Genomic DNA, 21,953 nt, shown 5'->3' with positions numbered 1-21,953 from the left:
TCTTTTGTTACCGTTTGACTTTTTGTGTGTGTTTTACGTGGAACTACACAAGATTTGCTGTACAAATGACCATAAAACAATAACTTGATATCAATACAGTGATTGCTTTTATTGCACACAGGAAAAACAACCCCGGCCATCCACATCACAGTATTGGTATCACAATACCAAAAAAAAAAAAAAAAAAAAAAAAAAGAGTCCCCTTAAAGCCTTCACAGAATCTTTGCGCTAATATATTGATCCTACAGCATATCCATTTCAACTGTCTGCTACAGAGGTCTGTCCATCCTTCCTGATCATCCAAAAACACCGGAATGAACACAAATATAAATGCAACAGAACCCACATGACCACGTCACATTTCTTTTCGTCCAATGACTTTTTTGCTTGTCTCCATGCGAAGTCGCGGCGCAAACTCAGCGACGCCATTTCTCTGCGGGTAGAAGCATTGATTGGATGTGTCTTCTCCGTTGTCCTCTCGCTTTGTGTGAAGGGCTCGGAGATGTGTCGCTTACCTCTGGTCACGTCGAAGCAGTTCTCGCAGTGCACCATGGAGTTGTACACCCACATGCAGTCGCCCGCTTTCAGGTGGCCCAGCGAGCCGTTGCACACCTCGCACTGCGGAAAACAAAATCAAGCGAAGGAAAGCGAAAATTTTACTTACCTGCATACCGTATCAGGCATCTACTGTGTTAGGGCTAAGGTTTTAATTAGGTTTGTAGGAATGCATTTTTAGAATAATCTTGGATAATATACAGCATATATATGTATGGTTGAAGCATTTTACATAAATAAATACATTTCAATATAATATACAGTATATTGTATCATCTATCATCTATTTGGGACAAGGCTAAGGTGGGAGGAGTTTATTTGGATGAAATGCATTTGATAGTAATATAAAAAAAACTTTTGACATTGAACAATAATAATTTTGGGATATCTGAGATTTTTGTGATTCGCCATTGAGCTCGGTCACTATCGCCTGTGAATTGCATCTTTTCTAGCTTTTGATATGTTAAAATAAAGGTTTAGTGCCTTCCTCGTGGTGGTACCATATTTTGTTAAAAAAAAAAAAAAAAAAAAGACCTTGAAGCAGAAGGTATGGCAGCTGATCTTCATGTCATCCAGGATCATCTTGGGGTCGCCGTTGAAGGGCTTGTGGCAGTAGGTGCACAGCTCCCGCTCGAGGACGGTCCTACGTTTTGGACAACGCGATCGATTGAAACACGACTGAAATCATTCCCAACACATAATCTTATCCCGAAGCGCTCCTCTAACCTATCGGAAGTGTTGTAGACGCTCTTGACGGACGTCACGGGAGTCGAGAGCATGTTGTCGGACCTGCTGCTGCTGCTGCCGCGACAGTCACGTTATCGTCGCTACTATTATGATTGCTATGCTTTGTGCGTGCGTGTACCTCCTGTACGTAGCGGAGCTGTACTCAGTGGGGCTGCCGATGCCGCTGTATTCGTAGCCGGGCTTGGAGGAGGAGGAGGAGGAAGACGAGTAGTAGTAGCTGCCGCTCTTGCTGCTGTAGTTGTCACTGTGCGCACAGAAATGCGGATTAGTCAACGTGTGTAAGACCTGTGCGCGTGCGCGTGCGTGTGCGTGTGTACTTGGGCAGGCTGCTGCTGGTACTGTAGGAGGTGATGCGAGCGCTGGGAATCTCATCAGAGTAACTGCGGTTGCGTGTCAAAGAGGAAAGTCAAGCATAATCCTTAGTTATTGGTCAAGGAAGTCCACCGAAACCTATCCAACATCAGTGCTCATGTAGGAATCGCACACGGATAAACTTTGAGCAAATAAGCATGAACTGGCTGCAACGCGTTCCAAAAGAAGCTGGGACGGGTGCCGTGATTGCTTCCCTGAATTGCTCAGTCATTCACAAGCAAAGATAGGGCGAGGTTCACCTATTTGTGAACAAGTGCGTGAGAAACTCGTCCAACAGTTTAAGGACAATCTCCCTCAACGTTGATTAAATATCTGTAGTCAATTAAATATAGGTTGAACATGATTTGCAAATCGTTGTATTGTGTTTTTATTTATGTTGAACACAACGTCCCAACTTCATTGGGATTGGGCGTGTACAACGAACCCAAATCCTCAAAATAACATTATATCACTAAAAAGAATAAAATGTAATATGTAAAAAATATCTAGAAGCTGTACACTGTAGTAATCTGTAATAATAATAATAATTACTCCATCTATATAAAAAGCATATCATATAAAAACTGAAAAAAACACGACCACTACTACTAATAAAATCATAAAAATAGATGTAGTTTTAAATTCCTTAAATTTGATTAAAGATAAAAGGATTTTTATTTTCCAAAATATAGGTGCAGTATCACGAAAAAGATGAAATAGAACAACCCCCCCCCCCCCCCCCCCCCCCCCCCAAAAAGAAAAATGACCTGGTGGAGTGCAGGGAGGATAATGAAGACAGCGGACCGACGCTGCTCTCCACCGTCACGAGCTCTCGCTTGGAGGTCACACTGGAGGAGCTGAGGAAAAAGAAGATTGGCAGAGTGCGGATTTGACGGGACGCGGGCCCGTGGGTCAACCGTGGACGCGGCCTCACCTGTAAGATGAGGGCTGGGCGGAGGCGATGCCCTTTGGCAGCAGGGTGTCGTACAGCTCGTCTTCAGCCCTGCCGACGCGTTCCGACACTCACATACGTCGCTCGCGTGTCCGGGATTATGATATGAATCATTTGCGTGATTCAACACGCGGGACTTACCCGTTGATGCTTCTTCTCAGAGTCATGGTCTCGCTGCTGGAAAGACTTCTCCCGCTGTAGGGACAATAAAGAAACAATTGAAAACAGATTTCTTCAATGGAACTAGCTGATGAACGTCTGACCTGTCTTCATCTTTGATCGCGTTGGGGATGAGCGTATCGTACAGTTTGTCCTCAGCGCTGCGGACGTACAAAAAAGATCCTTTGTCATCTGCTGCCCTCGGAAGGGACGTGCAAGGATATACAGTATCACGCACGCAGGAATGAATACTAATAAATACTCGTTCTCAATGTCATGAAAATAATATATGTGTAAAACAAAATATGATTTCAATAAACAAAACGCATTCATCGATTATATGCATTTATATTTTCTTTGTATATATCCATCCATCCATTTTGTCTACCGCATTGAATGGTCGCACCGCTATTTTTAGATATTTTAATTTGAATATAATTGCATTCAAAATGATGGTATTTTGGATTTGATTTTGCTATAACTAATAGTTCCCAAAAATAATGCAACCATATGAATGGATATCAAGAAATACTTATTCTAATCTAATATGAATATTAACAATGTGTTCTTTACAATTATAATTGACATGAATTATTTGTATTCCTCTTTAATCAATTATACTAGTTTATATGATCTTTTCATTTGAATATAATTTGGTTTCATGACAAAAGGTTATTTTTTGTTACGTCCTGATACTACCACTACCACGACAGCTAAAGACGCAAAAGAGGCGCGCAGGCTGGTCTGCCATTATAATTGACTGCTGTAGTAGGTGAGGTGGGGTTGCCATAGCAACAAGGTCAAACGATTACAAAGCGTCGCTTTAAAATGGCCACCGGGTGGGTTCAAACTTGTTTTTCAGTTGAGTTACTTTTGTTCATTCTCCTAATCGCTTTACCCTTTGGTGAAGGACTGCACCCTCTCGCTGAACGTCTTGGTGGGACTTCTGCAAAAAACAAAACCCCCCCCCCAAAAAAAAAACAACATTGTGATAAACCTGACACGTGACAATAGCATGAAAGACATGGCGGGGGCGGTGTGTACCTGAGACTCTGGCTGGTGGTGAACGTGGTGGTTTCAGTGATTTTGCCATCTTTGCTCACTGTGGTTGTTGTGCTGCTGAAGATGGAACACAAGTCATGTTTACAAAAAAAACAACAACAACATATTTTAGAATGTGATTTGTATATGGCTCGGACGCATAAATGATTGGAGTTGGTGCACCTCGATTCCGGTTCATCGGTTCTCCTGTAAGTGGGGGAGCTGGAGGAGACACAAAAACAAGATTATTTGCACAAAGGGGCTGGAAATGTGTATATGTGCTTGATCTTTGAATACTCGCAGCCACGTTAAAGACAACTTGCGTGACTTTTGTTTTCTTTTTTTCTCCCCAAATCTACCTCTGAGTGTGGGAGACTCTGGACGTGGTGTAGGAGCTGCCGGTGACAAAACAGCGAGGCGATAATTAAAAGGCCTCGCGGCGCTTTTTGTGAAGGTCTTTTCAACAAATTTGACACAAACCTGTTCGGCAGCTCGTCCTGACTCCCGCTGAATCTGCGACGACAAAAAATGACAATCAATGGTTCATGTTATTCGTATGAGCGCCGAGCACGATACGAATCGAACAACTTACACCAATTATGCAGTCGTCTCGAGAGAAGCAAAAAAAAAAAATAAAAAATGGATTTCAAACCGTCAACCCTGTCATCATTGACTGAGTGTGCTGCCATCTTGTTTTCTCCATGCATCCATCCATTTTCTGTACCGCTTACGCTCACGCGGGTCGCGGGCGTGCTGGAGCCTATCCCAGCTATCATCGGGCGAGAGGCGGCGTACGCCCTGAACCGGTCGCCGGCCAATCGCAGGGCACGTAGAAACAAACAACCATTCGCACCTACGGGCAATTTAGAGTCTTCAATCAACCTACCACCCATTTTTTTGGGAGATGTGGGAGGAAACCGGACTACCCGGAGAAAACCCACGCAAGCACACGCAGAACGTGCAAACTCCACACAGGCGAGGCCGGAATTGAACCCGCAACCTCAGAACTGTGTGGCAGATGTGCTAACCAGTCGGGATTTTTTATTTTTATTTGTTTGTTATCGTTTATATTCTGGACTACAAATGGAAATTAGCTTCCCGCTAAATCTGGTGCAAGCATCTTTTCATGTCGATTGATATTCATTCATGGATGTGCCCATTGTCCATAAACTACAATAAAACCAAAAAAAAATAAACAACAACATAATAACAATATGGATGTGCTCACGTTACATTTGCATATTGTTAGTTGGCTGATTTAATGACATTTTATTTCGGGTAACGTGGTCTCTACATTGATCAAGGGCATGTCCTTTCACTGTGTACCTGGCATGTTGCTAAAATGGCAACAAAATCCCTGCAAATGCATCAAAATGCAAAAAAAATAAAATAAATATATATATATATATATATATATATATATATATATAATTTCAAAAAAGCGAGAACCTGCAAGACTTTTACCTCTTGGTGAGAGCCTGTACAGATGTTGATCTGGTAATTTGTTTATTTTCTGCCACGGGGCTGTAGGGTACATACAAAAAACAGATAATTAAGTTGGAAATTTGACAGAAATAAGCTATAATGGAAGTTCAAAATCTCAAAGTACGACCAAAAAATAAAATAAAAAAGAATTAATAAAAGTGAGTCACATATTCCACAAACACGGTGGACATGTTGTCTGTTATTATTGTCATTCAGACATTATTATTATGACATTATTATACAGTGGAATCTCCAACGTTGAATGCACCAACTCCGCCCCCTCTAAAAAATAAATACAAAAAAAAAAAAGTCTGACAAAATAAGCCTCATCATGCTTGACGTTAGCAAATCTCGTGAGGATTCGGCTCAGTGAACATCTGAAGATTTGAAACTCCAATAGTGTGTTGAGCTTTTTCTGTGACCGATGCCCCCACAAAACGGAAAATTAATATTTGGAAAAGTGCGATGCTAACTATTGAACTGGAAACAGGAAAGGCCATGCCTATAAAATGCCACTCGGGGACACTATTGCTTGGTAAACACGTTTCTGCTTCCTCTGCATTACATATCTGTTAGGAATCAGGGTGAGGGGTGATTACTTTTACTTTATTTTACTTTTATACCATGGGAAATTATTTTGGTTACAATTGTGTGACAGTTAGGAACGTTAAAATGTTACTTAAAAAAATCGCCTACGCAGTTAGTAAAGCTTTGGTGACAGACAGTGACAGTAATTCACAACTAGACCAACTTGGACGTCAACCGACTTGAACATGGCAAATTGTGTTCAACTTTGCAGGTTCCGCTGGAACGGAATAAAAAGTCACGCATTTTACAAAAATTAGCCACGGTCGTATGCGTAACTTCAACTGGACTGTTTTCCAGCGACATTGGCAACACCGAGCATGTTGTTGCTGTCCAATCAAAAGCATTTATTCCCCCCAAAAGTCATGTTTTGAATGCTTTTTTTTTTTTTTTATACCTGTTTAGGCTCTCTGTGGATCTGTAGTGGCTGAGAACAGATGAGCCGAAGTTTGGATCTCGGCTGCAGAAGAAGACAAAAAATGAAGGCAAACGTAACAAAGTCACACCAAAGGTCGGCCTCTTGCGGTTGCGCCTTTCTTTTTTCTCTCTCCGTGTTATTTTATGTTATGTCATAATTGTACTCACTCAACAGCTTCATAGTCATCGTCATCGTTTCTGATCCAGCTGTTGTCCTTCAGCAGGGAGGAAGATGAGGTGCGGACGCTCTTGGCTTTATTTAAAAAAAAAAAAAAAAAAACACACAAACAAAAACGTTTTATGTGACACCCTAAAAGTGGTATGAATTGGACAAGAGGTATTACTATGTACAGTATTTATGATGTAATAATATTGTGGTGTAGAAATGAACTCCATCATCCTGAAAGACGTTTCTGAATTCTTATCAAACAGTGCATATTATTGTATAGCACAATAATCATGGCATGTTTAAACATCAATCACCCTCACCGCAATATAAAAAAAATATAACGTATGCATGCATGACAATTCAAATAATTGCATTCATGTTACATAACAATAAAGACTAGTACTACTACTACTATTACTACTGCTACTACTACTACTACTAATAATAATAATAAGAAGAAGAAGAAGAAGAAGAATGAAGAGGGATATGAATACTCACACATTTGATAGGTCATTTTTGGTATTTTCAACTCTACGTGCTGAAGAGCAAGACAAGAGAAGGACAGGTTACCACGTGATACACCCACGGCAGTACAGTATTATGGGCACTAGGTGGCACTGTGGGCTGAGCTGCTCGATGGCTCTCCTGCTGTACTGTACTGTACTGTATTATGTCTGCTTATCCTGGCAACACATGAGATGTTACGCTGTGTAAAAGAGCTGGCTTTTTAAAACGGGTTGGTCTGCATCGCAGACACGCCCACAAACACACCCTGACCCTAAACACACAGAAATAAAAGGAGCACATATGAGTGCCGTGAATCATTAGTGACGCCTTTCTGATTGCATTCTGCATTTGAAAAAAAAACCAAAAAACTGCAAGTGACGTTTGAATGCGGATTTTTCTCCACGAGTGGGATGGCTTGAGTTCCTCGCTTGCCATTACGCGCCGGCTCACTTGGGAGTTTTGAAGTTCAGCTTGAAATTGAAATTAGAAGCCATTTGTGAGCATTTGTCATGGTCAAGACGCGTTATGACAGGGGTGCACAACCTACGGACCGTGGGCCATATGCAGCCCCCCCTCTGAGAACTTATGACCTGATTATTTAAAAAAAAAAAAAAAAGATTACTTGTTAGAGGCAAAGCCCCTGTCCGACTCCTTCGCAGCCGCCTTAATAAGCCGAACACTCTTGCGTGTCAATGAATAACACAAGCACATCCACGAGGCACGGATTTCATTACTCAATATTTCTTCTTCATTACCGCATTATAACCACGCAAGCCATTTCATTTAGATTTGACTTAATACTGCTTTGTCTCACTAATCAAGCGTGGACTCTGTTGGGATAAAACACAAAGTCAATGTTTGGTATTTTTTTTTCCCCGAGCGAGTAAGGAAAAGTGCGTACCTCCGTGGAAAGTTGTGAGCTCCAAGCGAGGCGGAAACCAAACGGAGCTGTAAATGCTGCGTTAACAGCTGTGAATTACGTCGCAGTGTGCAACTACACCCTCGTCAAAGCACTTTTAACCCAAGGGGAGGGGGGGGGGGGGAGGGGAGGGGGGGGGCAGGGCAGGGCAAGGTCAGCCTGGGGCAGGCGGGGCCTGACAAAAGGAGAACAGCGAGCGTTCCGTACGTAGGCTTGTCGCCGACGCGTAGCAAGTTTATCAGCCTCCGAGGCGGCTGAGACGCGACTGGAATGAAGGTGGAGCGCTCGGGAGGGCCCGCGCCTCCACACAAAGTGGGTGTGGCACCGCGTCACCAGAAATGTGTGAAATGCAGGTGTATCTTTTCACATCAGCTCGGTTTCTGGTAAGCTTTCCTCCCTGCATTACATGAATGTTCCTTGAATCCATCGCCTGGTTGACGCGGGACTTTGCACTTTACTTAGACTAACAGTTTACAAGGCAAGTCCAGGGCATTTTCACTCTGCAACGTCCGATATGTGCACTCCCGGGCCCCAATATCGGGTTCACGTGCACAATCTCAACCAGTGATTCCCAACCGTCGATGTGTGGGCCTTGACTTAATTGCTCAGAAAAAGCTTCGCACCCATCCATTTTCTTCACCGCTTCTCGCGGGCGTGCTGGAGCCCATCCCAGCTATCTTCGGGCGTGAGGCGGCGTACGCCCTGAACCGGTCGCCGGCCCATCGCAGGGCACACAGAAACAAACAACCATTCACACCTACGGTCAATTTAGAGTCCTCAATCAAGCTAGCACGCATGTTTTTGGGATGTAGGCGGAAACCGGAGTGCCACACAGGCGGGGCCGGGATTTGAACCCCGCTCCCCAGAACTGTGAGGCAGACGTGCTAACCGGTCGCCCACCGAGCCGGCCTGAAAACGATTTATTTGCTAAAAATAATATATCTTTGATCATCTACAGTCAGGTCCAAACATTTTGCAACATCGACACCATTCTCATCTTTTTGGCTTGAAACATCACCACAATGGATTTGAACAAGATGTGCTTTAACTCTCGACTTCTGGCTTTCATTTGAGGGCGTTTACATCCAAATCAGGTGAACCGTGTACGAATGACAACTGTTTGTATATACTGTATGCCTCCCGCTTTTTAAGAGGGCAAAGGTAATGGGACAAAAATAACAATCATATTTCCAAATTTCCCGTTTGAATACTTGGATGCAAATCCTTTGCAGTCAAATACAAAATGGAGTCTGGAAGGCGTAGACATCTCCAGACGCTGGATTCCATCCCTGGTGGAGCTCTGCCAGGCCTGCAACCGTCTTAACCGAAATTCACATTTCAAAATGAATAACTGTTGTTCAGTGTCAAAAGAACTTGGAAACTTCAAGTCATCGGATGAATCCGTTGCGCCTCCCAAAGGCCCGGAAAAGCTTCCTGATATATTTTTTAACCAAGGGAACACCAACAACGTGTTACTGTTCATGTTTGTGATGCAGAGTTTTGACTGCTTTGGGACAAACTACTTGAAAGATGAAAAGTGTCAAGCGCTCATAGCACGTCAGGGTGTGACACCGCGACGCCGAGAGGCGAGCCTCGCCTGCGATGACAGGAATGCGGGCGACCTCGCCATCGCGTTGCGTTTCGCCGGGCCGAGCGATTCAAATAGATGTTTATCGGAGAGGAAATCATGAAACATGAACAAGTCTGACAAGAAAATGCCACACACAGCCATGATTACTTTGCTAATTGTGATCATAGCAGTACTTTTTGACTGCCGAGAAACACACGACTCCCTCGAAGAAGAAAATGTCTTACTATAGTGCTGAACAAATGCATTCGAGCACCACCAAGTGCGAGGTTTATTTCACAACCGCCCTAAATAAACAGCATTGGTAATTCATTACCAATTAGCGAAATCATTTTTCAGATTTCTGTAATTCCGTCACCTTATTGTGTTGGAGGGGACGCCTGTGGTTTTTTTTTTTTTTATGACAGTTTATGACAATTTGGTCACAACTGTATTGCGCGTTCGGCAATGCAGAAATCACGCACACTAGGCGGCGCTACTGCTGCATTTACACACACAACAACAACATTCAGTTGGAGCTGCAAAAGTGCCCCAATTTGGACTTCAAATGACATTTTCTGGAACGCTGTGCCTCAAACGTCGAACAAACCTTGCAGCTCAAATCCCCGCCATTTTTACGTCATTCAATCTCATAAGAAGTATTCTTGATTATTATTTTTTTTTTTTTGCGGTCCAACAAAAGTACAAAAGGTACACAGGAAAAGGTGTGGCTTCTCAGTACAATACAAACAACACAATCAATGCTAACTTAAGCTACTAATGTTAATACTGTACACTTATTATACGCGCTTATTAATTCCGGCCATACGTTTGAAACGCCACTAGGGGACAGTATGGCTCTAAAACCCCTTTCCATTACGCATCTGTTCGAGTAGTTTTACTTTATTTTCCTTTTATTGTGCTGCTTGGGTTTTCTTCGGGCACTCCGGCTTGGGCGGTTATTTGACAAATCTAAAACGGAGCTACTTTTTTGAACAGGCCTGCATCTTTTTTTCCCTTTTCGTTTCCGTAAACTACTGACAACAGAACTCCCCAAATTGAAATATAAATACTTCTATTTAGAGCATTTATTTGCAGAAAATGACAAATGGTTAAAATGTCCCCCCCAAAATGCCCAGTGTTTTGCTGGTCTCCTACATATTTATTATTATTATTATTTTGTGGATCCATATCAATAAGTAACACGAAGACAACACAACACTTTGATTTTAGGATGCCAATCATATAGGTAAACTAGTCTTACCTCCACATGTTCCGATGGAAATATGATTGTGAACTATATGCAAGCATGCATCGTTGAAATAGCAAAGGATGATGCAAATGTTCCAGTGAAGGCTAATAATAATCGGAATAATGAAAGTGTTCCGGTGGCGGCAGGCAGGCAGGGAGGGAGGGCTGATGATGGAGCCAAGATGGCAGCCCGTCTGAGGGTGCAGCCGCTTGGGGTCAACGCATTTCCGAGGGACGAATGGCAAGCAAACCCCGAAACAACCAATGCTCGTGATATTTTGGACATTTTCTCGTAGCTCGAGGAAGAGACGCAGAGGAGGAGAAGTAAAAGGAAAAGGAGAAGGAGGAGGAGGAGGAGCAGGAGGAGGACGACGACGACCTCGGTCGTTGAATTAGCCCCGATAACAAGCGCCGATCCCGGATCCAATTTGTTCCATTTTCCGCAACGTTAAAAGGACAAGTTATCGACGCGCCGTGGATTTAACAACATCCGGATTGTCCCCGATGGCCGGGCGCGATCTCGGTGCTTTCTGTTTCGCGTGATTCATTGATGCATTGTGCTCCTAAACGATGATGTGTGCCGCTGCGGCAGCGGCCGCCGCCTGCGGGGGCATTCTGCCTTCCTCGTCGCCGTCGATGGGGCTGGGAGTCCGGGTCATTTACGGACTAGGAGCCGATAGCTCCACCATTGGGCCGGGCATGGGCTCCTGTCCGACACCCGGAGCCCAGTCTGACTGTCGGACTCGCTACCAGCTTTTACTCTCAGGGAGAGCCCTGGCGGAAAGATACCGGAGGATTTATACGACTGCCATCAACGATAAAGAGCAAGGAATCAATCCGGGAAGGTGAGTGGGGCTATGTGGCTGCTCGTGGCACAGGCTGGCTCGTCATTCGTCGGGCTAGCTTCGAGCTAAGCTTAGCTCACGTCATTAAATGCCATTCGTGTCTCGTGAGCTCGTCTAGCTTGTGGTTCGAGCCGCTGTGGCAGCAGCAGCTCCCCCCCCCCCAAAATCAATTGCAAATAAACCCAAGAGCTGCACTGTCTTCGGAGGGGTGGGTGGGGTGCACTCCCGGTGGGTGCAGCTCGGGATCCAGGGACTTCCTTAGCCTCTCGTTAGCCATGAAGTACAACACTTGTCGTTGAACTAACACCACCCACTAGCGATCAAACGACACGCACTTTTGCTTTATATTGCAGCCCAAGCTAGGCAGCCAAAAAGCTCAGCTGTCATGGGAGTAATTGTAGTTTTATTTGCCAATAGACGCTACCGACACAACGCAACGCGACTAAATGTGTACAAATATATGACAGACTGTCCAGAATACACATTGTTAATTTGAGTGGTGGCCGTTCGTGTGTGTTTAGGCCCAACGGCGTCACTATTTCTATTGCTAGCTAGTTAGCTCGCCAGCTAGCTGGACGTCAACTTACATGATAGCAGCGTTAGTTCTTTCGTCTCATGTCTTTTTTTAAATAAAAAAAATATATATTTTTTTTAGGAAACGCACAATAATGACAGTGACAGGATAAAGTGTCTGCGAATTTGTTTTTAGTGCGTGGAGGAGGAGGTGGGTGATCTCAAGTGGCTTATTTATTTATTTTCTATTTTTTTTTGGCCTAAGCGCCGGGTAATAGAGTTACGTCATTTATTGTCAGGAAGGTTGGAGACGAGCTGGGTCATTGCAGCATCCTCCCTCACTCTGTTCTTGTTGTGTCAGTCACTTTGCATTCAGCAATGAGAGGATTTCTATATCCTAGTTTGATCAGTAAAACGCAGTCATGCTAAATTTCGTACAGGCTGGGGCAAATGGGGGTACAGGTCGACTCAACACTTTTTAGTTAGATTTTTCTACAGGTACCGTAATAATGGCAAATAATTTGAGTCAAGAACAAAGAAAGTGGACTCTTAACGCAATGTTGTACGAGTAGCGAAGGAAGGAAGGTAGAAAAGTAGTTTTATGCAAGCAAGGAAGGAAGACAGAAGGGAAGGTCAGGGGGAAGGAAGCAGGTCAGGAAATAAAAAGCAGGTTTAGAGGGGAATGGAACGCGGTATGGAAGGATGCATGAATAAAAGACCGGTGTGATGAAATGAGAGGGAAGGAATGAAGGTAGAAAAGTAGTTTATCGCAAAGGAAGGAAGGATGCAAAATTAAAAGCGGATCTGGGGGGAAAGTTGGGGGTCAGCAAGGATAGAATAAAACAGGTCTGAGGTGGAAGGAAGTCGGTAAGGAAGGCAGAAAATCAGGTTTAAGTGACGGAAGGAAGGATGCATGAATAGAACACGGGTGTGATAGAAGGAGGGAATGAAGGAAGGAAAATGGGTTTAAGGATTTTCGTTGCATAAATAAAATGCGGGTTTGAGGGAAGAAAGAATGGAGTGACAAAAATCAAGAAGGAAAGGATGTCAGGAACGAAAGCAAGACTGGAAGGCAGGAGAGAGGCCAGAAAGGAAGGCGGGAAGGTAGGAACAAATAAAGGATGGCAGACAAGTAGTTTGCAGTGAAGGAAAGCGGGAAGGAAGAATCAAAACGCAACTCTAAAGAAAGAAGGTGGCCAGTAAAGAAAAGATTTCAGGAAAAAATGTTGACATGTAATAAAATGAAAAAGTTTTAAACCATATACCGACTTTTGTCACACCTTTATATTTAGACTCACCTTCTCAGCGTCTGAGGTGTTCCTACACTGTCGTCAGGTGGGGGGGGGGGGGGACATGCTATAGTGTCGGGTGCGTGATGAAGGCATGTGTCTTTATAGTAATTAGTCAGTCTTGAGTTCAAGTTCATATTTCCATGGACAAAGGCACAAGCAAACTGTTTAGCATAAACAGTAAGACTTGGACTTGAAATGCTGCTGTGTGACTCAAACAGAAAGTGAACTCATTATTTGTCCCACGGCCACCGATGCGTTCATTGACTTGAGATTAGGAATGCGTGTGTGACTACAAGGCCTTGATTTCCTCTGAGGAAAATGAATACAAATTAAACAATTCATTTTCACTTTTATTTCCGCAAATGAATGCTTATTTTAATGTTAAACACTGTAACAAATAGCATACCGGACATGTAAATAGTTTAAAATAAATCGACAGTACGTCTCCGGCTTGCAGTCTGTTGCATCAATTAACGAACAATTTCCCACACAATTTATTATAATGATTGATTAATTTACTAATTGATAATTATTGTATGCCCCTCCCTGCTTGAGATACATCATTGTAGTTTGAAGTTTTATAAATAATTAAGTTGTGCACTTAAAATTAACATTTCATTTTAAGCTCTTTGTATATAATATCCCCCCCCCCCCCCCCTCTGTTCAGTATCTACCCCTGCTTTGTTTTCCCTTGTCAATGTCATTAAATCTCATATTCTATTCTCTGTGATTCTAAAGCGAAACCACATTTCGAATTTGGACACATTTGGTCCTTGAAAAAAATAGAAATAGCACCAAAGCGATGTAAAGAACGGGAAGCTCTTCAGCAGCAAACTCCTTTATTTGTCTGTATTTGTCAAAATATGTCAGATGTAATGTGGCTAGAGCACTGGGATGACAATTGTTGATGTTTTAGGATGGTTCATGTGTTTTTAATTCACGAAAATCATCTTTGTTGTCGACACCAAAGATGATTTGCATTCCAAGTAATTCTAAAGCTGGGACTTTACCGTTAACGTTAAATTTTTCTGCCATAAAAGCACATAACCTTATACTCACTGGCACTACAAAACATAAGCATAATTGTTTCCTGGCTTGTGAAGAAAGTTATAACACGTAAGACTCTCTGAGTATACCTTGCCATGGGCCATTTAAGTTTTATGAAGTCCTCCAGGGGCCATCCTATATGTATAAAAAAAAACAAAAAAACTATGTTATACGATTATGCATTTGAAGGATAACGCTTGTTGGTAATTTTTTTTTTAACACAGCAGTTCCTCCAAGGATTTTTTTGGTGTTTAGAATTGTATGGTGGGTCGGATCAAATGGTCTCACGGGCCGTATATGGCCCACCTCCCGCAGGTTTCCCCTCCCTGCTCGATGGATATTCCTTGTGACGAATGATTTGTTTCTTTCAGGGGAAAGAAGGCCTTGAACAAGAAGAAGCTGAAAAGGCGACAAAAGGTGAAGTCCAAAGTCAAATCAAGGACAAAAGTAAGAGACGCTTGTCTGTTCAGTATGTCGTCATTATGTTTGCTAACATCAAATGCTAAAAAGCTCTCGTAATTCACGAGTGGAGGCTTAATGATAAAAATCGTGTTTGGGGCCAGACGCCGAGAAGGACAATACAAAACATACCGGGGGGGCTTAAGTGGCTCGTCTGTGTTAGTGACGGCCTGTTGCCAAGCGACCGGATGTGATCTGCATTGCCACAGCAACAGTTGCCTGGCTCCAACGCCTCCATCCAAAGGGGACACACGTCTATACTCGAGGAGGATTGGGGAGGGGGGGGGCGACTTGTTGTCTCTGTCTGCAGACTGGGCCTGAAACTGACGATTATTTTAATAATCAATCTGTTTATTTATGTATTTATTATTTTTAACATTAATCAATGAATCAGCGGCACGGCGGGCGAATGTTTAGCACATCTGCCTCATAGTTCTGAGGACCCGGGTTCAAATCCAGCCTCGCCTGTGTGGAGTTTGCATGTTCTCCCCGTGCCTGAGTGGCTTTTCTCCGGGCACTCCGGTTTCCTCCCACATCCCCAAAACGTGCGTGGTAGGTTAATTGAAGACTCTAGATTGCCCGTAGGTGTGAATGTGAGTGCGAATGATTGTTGTTTCCATGTGCCCTGCGATTGGCTGGCGACCGGTTCAGGGTGTACCCCGCCTCCCGCCCAAAGATAGCTGGGATAGGCTGCAGCAGCCTGCGACCCTAGCAAGGATAAGCGGTTAAGAAAATGGATGGATGATGCACACCCATGTATAATACGCAACCCCAAAGTTGACCTCAAAATTCTGGAAAACCCTTCTACCTATGTATAATGCAGTTTTACAATGCATGATTTTGCTTCTACCCATATGATCAAAACATGAAGTATTATCTGTTTTTTTGTTCATTTTTCAAATAATTATTCTGAATTTAAGCACTTTATTTGAACACGTAATGCTTTCTTTTTATTTACTTGCTCTTATTTTGACATTCACAGCCCTACCTTTATTTAGTAAATGAGAAAATACAGTTGTGCTCATAAGTTTGATTACACGCGCAGAATTTGTAAGATGGGTGCAATTTTTTAAAGAAAATCGGAAGGGCCAGGCAAAACACATTTATTTTTATTTTAATGGGATTCAAAATAAACTGTCAAGCATTTCAGAAAAGCATCATCATCAAACACAACATAACCATAAAGAAATGAATGATGGTTGTTGTTCAGTCATCAGTTGTATTTAAAAAAACAAAAAACAAAAAAAAAACAATATTTCACAAATTCTGCCGGAGTATATTAACATATGAGCATAACTGTACATACGCTGTCATATTGGAATGAAAGTGTAGGTTACACTTTTTTCATAGACTAGGTGGCGCTGACATATTAGAATGAGTGTACATCTTTCTCATAACCTCTAGGTGACGGTGGCATATTAAAATGAACGTGTACCGCTTTTTCATAACCGCTACATGGCAGCATGCATTTATAAAATGGGAAAGTTTTTTTCATTTTCCCCAATACCTATGTATAAAGCGCATCATTGATCTTTGTAGGGAAAGAAATGCGCATTATACATGAGAAATTGCGGTACTCATTATTTATTTTGCAAAGACACAGAGAGCCACTGCAAGGGCGAAAGAGCCACGTGCGTCTCTAGAGCCATGGGTTGCTTACCCCGATTTAACTGTTTCACAGAATAACATTACAGTGAATGCTCGAGTCTTTCAGTATTAGTATTACACAATTAAAGCATAATTCCCCCCCCCCCCCCCCTGCTAGTGCTATATACATCATAGCTGACTCAAAGTTGATCCCCAACAGCTTCCTCCTCTGAGCACGCAGTATGCGCAGTGTCGACACACTCCCTCCTTAATATGCATTTTGAATTATTGAAATATGTGATGTACGTTGTCTAATCACAACTCTGGGATGATAGATCACATTATATGAAATACACGCGTGAATAGTAAACAGCAGGCCGCATTGCAAATATGCAAATATGCAGCGTTACGGCAATTGGGGAAACAAAATGTGTCAGACAGGCAACGTCTTCTATAAATACGGGAATGGCTTTCACGGCACGGTTTTACTGTTAACGCTGCAAACAAGAGCTGCTCAAATAGCTGGAAAACAACGTTTTTACACACTGAGAAAAGTACAATGCAAATTATTATTAATATTATTATTATTCTAATTATAAATTGTTTTAATGCTAAGAACTGCATTCCGGGAAGAAACTGCATGCCTTTTCAGAGAATTCCAACAAACAGATAACCACACATGTTCTGAGGGTATAAAAAGATTGTGGTTACAGTTAAGTACCTAAACTAAAAATATCTTTTACGAACAAAACAATGTATTCTTTGATTTACACTTAAAGCAACCACAGTGTTGCCATGTGATTGCTGCTGTTCCCGGCAGCGTCATATGTTTGAACACGTGTACTAAAGTGTTCTAGAAGTGTGGCTAATATTAGACGTTATTCATTATATTAAAAAAATAATTTAATAAAGGGTAATATCCTCCTATTGGCTAAAGAAAAGTAACACTTCATTTGCGATTGCATTTTTATGTATTTTTTTTGGATAAATTGTAAATAAAAATCGAGTATTTTTAATGGAACATATTTGTTTACTTTGCCTGGTGTATTTTTGTTAAGAAAAGCAACATTCACTCCTTACATTGAGCTGTATTCCCCTAGCTGCCTTTATTTGTATCTACCTTCCGCATGATTGCTTGTTTTGGGTCGTCAGAGAGACTTCTGCTGTCACGTGACTCCTCTCGTTAACTCTCTAGGCTTACCTTCCAGTCTCTGAAAAACAGCTATGGCATGATTCTGTCATTTGTGTCTGTCCAAAAAGATCCATGGTTCAGCCTCCAAAACTCCACTAGGAATTTCCAAAAACATGTTGCGATTTTCGATGTAATCGCTAACTGTTGTGCTGTCTCACAAGTGTAAACAAAGACCAATTATTGTGGCTGAATTGGCCTTAATTTATTTCATAAAGATAGCATTTATTATTGTCTTAGATTGTGATATTGTTGGGTAATATCTAAAGTTGCACATTCCATTTTTATATTTTGTCGAGTTGATGTGCATGCTCTGATGGGAAAAAAATCTGTTTAAATCAGTTACTCACCAGGTACTCAGTACTGGAGTAGTTTTTTTTTCACTGAGTCTTTACTCATACTCAAGTAATTATTTGGAGGACTACGTTCTACTTTTGCTTGAGTCATGTTATTTCCAAATAACCGTACAAACACTTGAGTACAATTTTTGGCTACTCTACCAACGTCTTGTTCAGAGTCACTGGCTTCACCACATTTGCGTCGTCGTCGTCGTCGTCGTCGGTGGTTATGCCCACATGAGGTTCTTCCCTGAGACCCCATGGGTCCAGCGCATCCTTTAATCCTTGTGCTATCGCTTCACCTGTATGATAGTCAGGGAAATATGAAGTGTGTAAGCACCGGTTGGCCAGTTCCCACTCGTCAGTTATGAAATGGATCGTGAGGCTTGATATAAGGCTCCATGGAGCGACTCAACCAGAAGCCTGATTTAGTTACGAAATACTTTAATTCACAAAGCTTTTTTATCAACTTGCTCTTGGAGCAGGCTATAGTGTATAGTTTGGACATTTCTATCTCATTAAACTAGTTGTGTCTCAGCACTGCTGGCTCAAGGTTTTAAATTATCTCTTGAAACCCGCTGCGTTTAAGTGGGACCGCGTCTGTGTGTACCGCACTGGCTTTTGTAATGTCATTCCAGCGCGCTTTATGTCAAATGCAGTACTCCTGGAAAAAGCTTGTGCACTAGAGTTCCGTGGTTGGGAAATAGCGCAACTTATTTCTTCCCTCCTGCGTTCGGACACTACCTGGGCATTTGAGGCGAGCACATTTTAGATATTAAAAGAAATTCTTATTTAGCTTTGTTTGCAGGCACTGTCACTTGACACATACTTTTTAAGTCCAAATCACTGGACTTAAAAAGCACCATTTTTTTTTTAACTGCTCCTCCTACTCCGTGGTCTCTGCTTGAAGCCATTGCCACACTGAGCTGAGGGTGGTAGGATGACATCATCAACAAGCGTTATCGCGATTAGTCGGTAGAGTCCAAATGTCTAGCCCAAATTTGTATAATCTGTACGTCTACCTTATGTAGCGCACACCCCTACTATGACGCATAACCACATTGTACTACTTCAAACAATCAGAATTGTCACTAGAACCATGCAGTTTGAATCTTGTCTTTTAAACATATCAAAAGGATTAAGTCTGAGCTGAGGGTGACGTTTGCTGTTTTTAAAAGGAACTTATTTTTTACATGGTATGACAGTTATTTCTCTTTCCATGACTACCTATGCGGAAAACTGTGGTTGACCAGTATCCCGGCACACATTATGTACAAATTCGGTGGTTCCACTGCATTCAAAATATCCCTTTATTCTTAAATAGGCCGATTTTTTAAAATCGGATTTTCATGCATTCAATGCTGTGCGCATTTACAGCGTGAGGTTTGTATTACACGCCTCCTCCAGCCTTGCCCTCTTCGAATGTACACTAAGTGCCACAGGCCAGAGAGCAGCAGACGCCCTGCTAGATGCAACTAATATCCTCCCTGTTGCTTTGAGCTGAGTATGAATGACCTCGTCCCCGTCCCGAACAGATGACATCACCTCCTGTGACGGGTTTGCTCAAAGGGCAATGAGAGGCACTGGCGATCGATCATTGAGCTTCCTCCTCCCTGGGGGTTTGTGGATAAAAATTCCACCTCAGTGCAGAAAGCTAATCATTCACCGCGCTCATCCTGATTATTATTTAATGGACATTCTTAGAAATACCTAATGGCGCTTCAATTACACACCACTGCCTCATAAATCTAGCCTCCAAACCTATAGGGGGAGCATTTGTCGGGGGTGTGACTATAAACTACTCCGTATTCTCCCTAAACACATCGTTAGCTCCACCTGCAAAAAGCCATGAGATCCAATACAAAAAAGCTGCCTCCAATTGTGAGTTTATTATTTTTAGAAATAAAATAGTACCCGAGAATCCCTCACAGCTGAAAACATTTACTCTTCTGCAATGTAAATTAATACAAGCAGTAAAATAGATAAAACAATATGAATCGTAATAAAATAAGTAAATGCATGAATTTAATTTCGATGCAAATATTGACTTGGCCTATAAATTGAAATTCAGATGGAAAAAGGAAAAATCTGTTGTCGGTAGGTGCTGCTGTTCTGGTGAGCAACAGAGTTCAAATGGGTGTTAAGGCTACATTTAAGTAGCGTGAGAGTTTCAACTGAGTGACATGGCCTTCTTTTTCTTTTTTTTGTTTTTAAGTCTCATTTCTTGATATTAAATCTTTTGAATAAGGCTTCATCAGTTCTTAATTTAAAATTTTAGAACAGAAGAAGCCTTTTGGATTAAAGGTGAAACGTCTTCAACAAGCAAGAACAGTCCATTCGCCTTGATTCAACCTTTGCGGATTACAGAATCCTGGATGAATGACAATCTACACATACAGCGCATACTTTTTTTTTTTTCCAATTAAATTGTACAATTTAGTGACAGATCACATTAGAGGTGAAAAAAGTTTTGAAACGATTTCTCTTGGTGTAATTTTTTTTTTTTTTTTTTTTTTTTTTCACCAATAAGATGACATTTGCACAAGGGTGTGTAGACTTTTTCTATATGTGCTGCTTGGAAGCACGGACCTCAGGTAAAAAAAAATTCCCAACATGTCAATAAATTGCAGCATATAAGTGAGCACCGTGTCTTTGGCAACGTTTAGCTCGATTGACTCCGTGATTGGCTTCCTTCGGGCTCCTTTGTCGTCATACCCAAAGCAACGTGAAAATGATTCCGCTCGTGTTGTCTGTTTCGTGGCGGGAACTAAAATCACGAGTCACTTTTTTTGAAAACTAGTTGCTAGAGGGCTTACAAAAGATGTTGGCAACACCGACTGCACTGGTAAACTAACTCCTCTCTGTTCGCAGCCATGGTGTTAGTGTGAGCAATGCACGCCATCAGGGACGGGCTTTGAATTACGGAAGCCGCTCAAAAAAAATCATCCTGAAAAATGAACTCAAATTAGTTGATCAAATCTATTACTTGCCCAGTCCTAGTGGTAGTGTAATACTGCCACAAATGCGTTCCTGCTGCGACTGACCCCTTCTCCTTCCCTTCGCTCCCACAGACGGAGAGTTTCGACGGCGCCCTCGCTGTTCCCGACATCAAGCTGCACAGCAACCCGTCGGCTTTCAATGTCTACTGCAACGTTCGCCACTGCGTGCTGGAGTGGCAGCAGAGGGAGGCCTCGTTGGCGCTGGCCTCCAGGAGCTCGGTGCAGAGCGGCGACTCCGACAGCGAGGAGGAGGAGGAGTACCGCGAGCCGGCCATCAAGCTGCCAAAGGTAAGGACGCGTCTTTATCATTATGCAGTGAGCTCCCTATAGGCCTTACCTTTTTTTTTTTTTTTACTTTTATTAAAAGAAATATATCGTATTATTTGGTATCACCTTCCCAGACAGTTCTCATCCCTATCAGGAGGATTAACAACCTCGTCTGGCCCACATTTCCCTTTGAATAGTTTTCATTTCCATTCACGAGGAGCTGCAAGTCGTACATGGGGGTGGGGGGTGGGGGTGGAGGTGGGTGGGGGTGGGGTAGATGCTGGTAAAAAAGGATTGAGTCATCAGTTACTGGTTATGACCCGCTAGATCTAACACCTGCACACACATGCAGTGTTCCTCACACAGTCATCACACAGCCATTAATTTGTATATAATAAATAAAAGAGGCCATTCTGGGGACTGTGCAATCATTTTAAAAAAATAATAATCATAACATATAATAGTAACTAATGCTAATTACTTATTTGTTATTATATATGTAATAGCTAATATAATATTAGATAATAATAATTGTGACTGTAATTATTGTAGTACATAGACGCTATTGTTCACACACAGATGGTAATCATCTCAACTTTCTTTATGAAGCACTTACAGCTGATCCCATTTGAACTGTGTTGCTAACCAAAATGGCAGCCCCTACCAAGACACGTAAACACTCTCTCAAATGAATTCCAGTGTGGAGACTCAG

General features: G+C 42.3%; 2 protein-coding genes across 21 annotated transcripts in view; one reads left to right on the top strand and one right to left on the bottom strand.

The window, feature by feature from the left end:
- Nucleotides 1-84: 84 nt before the first annotated feature.
- Nucleotides 85-8,007, bottom strand: scel (sciellin). Of its 5 annotated transcripts, none has more exons than XM_061791470.1 (20): nt 7,870-8,007; nt 6,960-6,999; nt 6,461-6,545; nt 6,273-6,335; nt 5,270-5,329; nt 4,286-4,318; nt 4,165-4,200; nt 3,989-4,027; nt 3,809-3,880; nt 3,663-3,710; nt 2,869-2,925; nt 2,747-2,800; nt 2,588-2,656; nt 2,421-2,510; nt 1,620-1,682; nt 1,421-1,546; nt 1,282-1,356; nt 1,090-1,198; nt 516-618; nt 85-433 (listed from the first exon to the last, which is right to left on the bottom strand). In XM_061791470.1, the coding sequence occupies exons 2-20, from the start codon at nt 6,973-6,975 to the stop codon at nt 417-419; spliced, it is 1,215 nt and encodes a 404-aa protein (XP_061647454.1). In that variant the 5' UTR covers nt 6,976-6,999; nt 7,870-8,007; the 3' UTR covers nt 85-416. The 5 variants fall into 5 exon arrangements, with proteins under 5 accessions (XP_061647454.1, XP_061647452.1, XP_061647453.1 ...); XM_061791468.1 differs by having other exon boundaries at nt 3,809-3,883; nt 7,870-8,006; XM_061791469.1 differs by having other exon boundaries at nt 1,282-1,353; nt 3,809-3,883; nt 7,870-8,006.
- Nucleotides 8,008-10,848: 2,841 nt separating this feature from the next.
- The window catches only part of mycbp2 (MYC binding protein 2), a 63,742-nt gene continuing 52,637 nt past the window's right edge, over nt 10,849-21,953 (top strand). For 11 of the 16 annotated variants that reach the window (XM_061791456.1, XM_061791457.1, XM_061791451.1 and 8 more), the window contains exons 1-3: nt 10,850-11,550; nt 14,774-14,849; nt 21,047-21,262. In XM_061791456.1, the coding sequence (XP_061647440.1) occupies nt 11,276-11,550; nt 14,774-14,849; nt 21,047-21,262 (567 nt within the window). In that variant the 5' untranslated portion in view covers nt 10,850-11,275. Of the gene's footprint in view, nt 11,551-14,773; nt 14,850-21,046; nt 21,263-21,953 lie in introns of all 16 variants that reach the window. The other 5 variants (XM_061791440.1, XM_061791443.1, XM_061791445.1 and 2 more) reach the window with 2 other exon arrangements.

The sequence above is a fragment of the Phyllopteryx taeniolatus genome, chromosome 12, assembly GCF_024500385.1.
Source record: "Phyllopteryx taeniolatus isolate TA_2022b chromosome 12, UOR_Ptae_1.2, whole genome shotgun sequence".
Taxonomy (NCBI): Eukaryota; Metazoa; Chordata; class Actinopteri; order Syngnathiformes; family Syngnathidae; genus Phyllopteryx; species Phyllopteryx taeniolatus.
This window is presented reverse-complemented; position numbering and strand designations above follow the sequence as displayed.

Coding starts and splice junctions, on each gene's coding strand:
- scel (XM_061791468.1), bottom strand. Junction 4,028..4,164: donor AGAGTCTCCCACACTCAGAG/GTAGATTTGGGG, acceptor TGTCTCCTCCAG/CTCCCCCACTTACAGGAGAA. Junction 3,711..3,808: donor ACCACCAGCCAGAGTCTCAG/GTACACACCGCC, acceptor TGTTTTTTGCAG/AAGTCCCACCAAGACGTTCA.